Source organism: Procambarus clarkii, chromosome 19 (assembly GCF_040958095.1).
Source record: "Procambarus clarkii isolate CNS0578487 chromosome 19, FALCON_Pclarkii_2.0, whole genome shotgun sequence".
NCBI lineage: Eukaryota > Metazoa > Arthropoda > Malacostraca > Decapoda > Cambaridae > Procambarus > Procambarus clarkii.
Genome location: NC_091168.1, coordinates 43,340,727 through 43,344,919, shown reverse-complemented (window position 1 = coordinate 43,344,919; position 4,193 = coordinate 43,340,727). Strand labels below are relative to the sequence as shown.

At 38.0% G+C, this 4,193-nt stretch overlaps 1 protein-coding gene across 1 annotated transcript; it reads left to right on the top strand.

The window, feature by feature from the left end:
- Positions 1 to 459: 459 nt before the first annotated feature.
- On the top strand, positions 460 to 1,976 carry LOC138366462 (THO complex subunit 4-like). Its single transcript, XM_069327512.1, has 3 exons — positions 460 to 618; positions 1,310 to 1,496; positions 1,666 to 1,976. Exons 1-3 carry the CDS (start codon positions 460 to 462, stop codon positions 1,974 to 1,976), a joined length of 657 nt encoding a protein of 218 aa, XP_069183613.1.
- The last annotated feature ends 2,217 nt before the right edge of the window (positions 1,977 to 4,193 follow it).

The following is a 4,193-nucleotide window of genomic DNA, read 5'->3' as shown; positions in this document are numbered from 1 at the left end:
TTTGTTCTTATGTTCTTATTATCGATTTTCTTCATTGCAAGTTGTTATTGTTGTTTTAGATTGATCTACTCTAAAAGGAACTTTTTCTAATTTAGTAACTAAAATTTCTATGTAGCACGGGCTATGGTGAACCGGTAAACCAATACAATTGACTGCAACCGATGATGATTTCATAAATATTTCCATTTCACACAGAAATCACACTAACGTGATACATCAGTCGATTAAGGCAGTGTCTGGGATGCTCCCGGACGCAGGTTCGAATCCTCGTCACGGCCCTTGTGGATTTGTTTATTTTCATTTCGTCAGGTACATGTAGAGGTGAGGTGTTTTAACATAAATAGATCTGAAAATCTGGCAGAAAAGAACGTCGATCGGACTGTGTGTAAACTGGCTAGAAGATAGTGTGTTGGTTATACATTCAGTTAAGGATACATCCTGTCATTTCTACCTCCAAACATGGCAGCTGATATTGATATGAGCCTGGAAGACTATATTAAGACTCGAATGAATATGGTTGGTTCAAGAACATGTCGAGACCGTTCAGAAGATCCTCAGAGGATGTCTGTTTTGAGCACTGTGGTTGTGGCAAGTCAATGTAAGGATATGACAGACAAAGTAAGTTACGCTTTCCTTATATTAATCTGAGATAATTAGTAAACATTAAATTTCAACTAATAACTACAAAATGTAAAGTAAACCTATTTCAATCATTTCTAATGATGGAGTTTTTATGATTCTTCATATGTTAACTGTATCTGAGTTAGTGAATCAGAGGCATAATATTCCGGATTAGAGGAACGTTAACTTATATTACTAGTTCTGCTTGAATGATTCCTATTTTTGTCTAAATCATTTTTCATTGAGTTTTTAAGAAGTCTTACTCGATGAAATCATGTTATATATTAAAAAAAAATCACGTTTTACAGGACAATTGCAGAAGGAGCAACACCATGCACAAGAGGGAAAGGATTCCGCAATCATAAGTTGGGTGAATCGGCCAAAGTCCTCATATCTAACCTGCGATATACAGTAACAGACGCAGAAATTTATGTGAGTCAAAGAATATTGAATATGAATGAAAGAAAGTTATGAGAGAATTCTGCAGTAATAGGATTTCTAGCGCATCAGTTAACTCTAATATGAACTTGAAATATTAGTTCATATTATTATTGTATTGTAGTTCATTATTATTATTGTAGTGTAGTGCGTGTAAAAACGCACAGCAATAAGGTGTAACTCAAGCTATTCTCAACCTGTTTTTAATTATGTACTTGTTCTCCAATACAGAATCTTCAATCTTTTTCAGGAGCTGTTTGCTGAATTTGGAACCATTATAAATGCAGCAGTTAACAATGATAACTTGGGAAAGTCATTAGGTACAGCGTATATTGTCTTTGCCCGAGAAGCAGATGCACTTCAAGCTCTCAAGCAGTACAATGGTTTTCGTTTTCATGGCCGACCAATAGGAATCACCATGGATGGCGGATCAGCTGGTATGTCATGACATTAGATTTCTTTGCAAGTTTTCTCTTTTGGAAAGGTTGACTTCTTAGCTTTGAACATTTTCACATTAATGTATCTAGTGATGTCATTATCCATGTATTTGTTGTTCTACTATGAAATATAGTAATTAATGAGTTGTATTATCTTCCCGATATTTAGGTAGTGGCGACATAAAAGATCGGCTTGACTACAACAGAGTCTACAGAAGTGGCTATCGTGGAAAAGACCGCACTGGCTACCGTCTTGGCGATCGTACTAACAAACGGAGTGCATACAAAGGCAGAAAATTCATTAATTACAGTAATAGAGATGTCGAACGTGGTGGAAATGGTAGAGGCGAGCGTGATGTAAGTAGTGACGAACGCTTTGGCTACATTGACAGCAACCACGAGAGATGGTTTGGTAGGCGGGGTACCAGGAATAAGGTATATAATGGCAATGATCCGGATATTGAGTGTGATGCCTGGTAACTCCTGACTAGAAATTGGCTATTGATAATTTATAAAGTTTTTGTGTAATAAACTTTAAATAATAAACTGTAATAATTTTTTTTTAAATTTGTCTGTTGGTTAACCTCAATGATGCAAGAAAATATGTTATTTTACTTATTGGAATGTGAAGCAACTGCAGCCCTGCGCAACAAACTCAACATTCATCCAACGAGAGCAGCTGGATTAGATGTAAAATCCACAGCAACTACAATAGTTAGAAAGGCAGTTGAAGAATGGATAACACTAGTGAACACTGCTTCCATATCCGCCACCATAATAACGTTATTAATATTGACCAAACCACATACTAGTCGATTGTGTGAATGATCCAGGACGGACCGAAACGTCGTCGTCCCTTTACTTTCTAGTGTGTGGTTTGTCAATATTAATAACGTTATGGTGGTGGCGGATATGGAAGCAGTGTTCACAAGTGTTATCCATTCTTCAACTGCCTTTCTAACTATTGTAGTTCCTGTGGATTTTACATATAATCCAGCTGCTCAAATGATCCAGGACGGACCGAAACGTCGTCTTCCCTTATATTTCTAGTGTGTGGTTTGGTCAACATATTTCAGCCACGTTATTGTGACTTTATAACGTTATTGAAACAAGACTAAGACAAGTTTGCTTTGCAGAGGCTCAAAACTGTCAAAGAACAACAAACGGATACCATCTCAAGATTTGCAACTACACACATCTTAACAGATGGATCAGTTGATTAAGAATGAAGTTCTGCTTGTTTAGCAGTTTACACTTACACCCATGAAGTTACTGGAGCATGAATAGTGGGTGTTCAACTTTGCAAACAGAATAATATACCCTGAAAAAGGCAATAAATTATACAATTGAGAATAATTTACATCATGTCATCATGCATGTCGACTCTCCAGGCATTGTTATCCAGCTAGCATAGAAATCATATACAATTCATCACAGAAATCGTACATATAGGAAAAGCCCACAATCTTGAGCTGTCAATTACCCTAAATTGGAGTACAAGTCACATTGGTATAGATGGTAATGAAAATGCAGACTTACTAGGAAAAACTGCCACTGCTTTACCGTTGTTGTTGTTTCAGATTTAGCTTCTCAGGACAAAGTGTCCATGTAGCACGGGCTATGGTGAGCCCGTAATAGAGTTTGGTTATACCTGATAACCTTGCTTCTGTGATATTAGGGTCCAAGTTTGAAATGGAGGATGGGATTTCTCCTTTTTCCTTACTTATTTATCGCTTCTGTTTTAGTGCACTTGTTTTAATCTTATTTCATTAACATTATCTTGGTGGCGAATGTAGATGCAGAAGTCCCATTCCTCAACGCCTTTTCTAATCATTGTAGTCGCGGTGGATTGTGCATCTAATGCAGCTGCTGTCGTTGGATTAATATTGAGTTTGATGCGCAGGGCTTCAGTAACCTCACATTCCAGTAAGTAGTGCAATAGTGGCGCCTCTGCTTCTGTTTCACAGATGTGACACTCTTTAACTATTGGCTACAAGTGCCAGCAGCACTTGTAACCAAGTCTGAGTCTGTCTATGGCTACTGCAATGTCTCTGGATATCTTTTTGCCAGGCTTGAAAGAGGAGTAACCAGTGGCTTGTTCGTACCATATCGCAGTGGATCTTCCTTCCGCTTCTTTGGCTCTGTGGCGACTTTTGTTAGTTGAGAATATTTTTCTTCTTCATTTGCTCCTTTATCTGTGAGAAACTTTGAGGTATTTGAACCTTTACAACAGGTAGAGCAGCGGCAGTTTTTGCTAGTGGGTCTGCCTTTTCATTACCATCTATGCCAATGTGACTTGGTATCCAATTTAGGGTGAGTGACAGCCCTCGATTATGGGCTTCTTTTCCTATATGTTGAATTTCTGTGAGGAGTTGTATATTATCTCTGTGCTGACTGGATAACAATGCCTGGAGCGAAGATTTAGAGTCTGTATGACATGTAAATTATTCTCAATTGTATAGTTTATTGCCTCCTTCAGGCCATATAATTCTGTTTGCAATGTTGAGCACCATTCATGCTCCAGTAAGCTTTATGGTTGGTAGTGTAAACTGCTGCCCCAGCAGAACCTTTTCCTTGATCAACTGATCCGTCTGTGAAGATGTGAGTCGTTGTAGGGTTAGAGGTATTTTCCATTTGTTGTTCTATTACTTCCTTGAGCCCCTGCGGGTCACATGCTGATTTTTTAACTGGTAATCT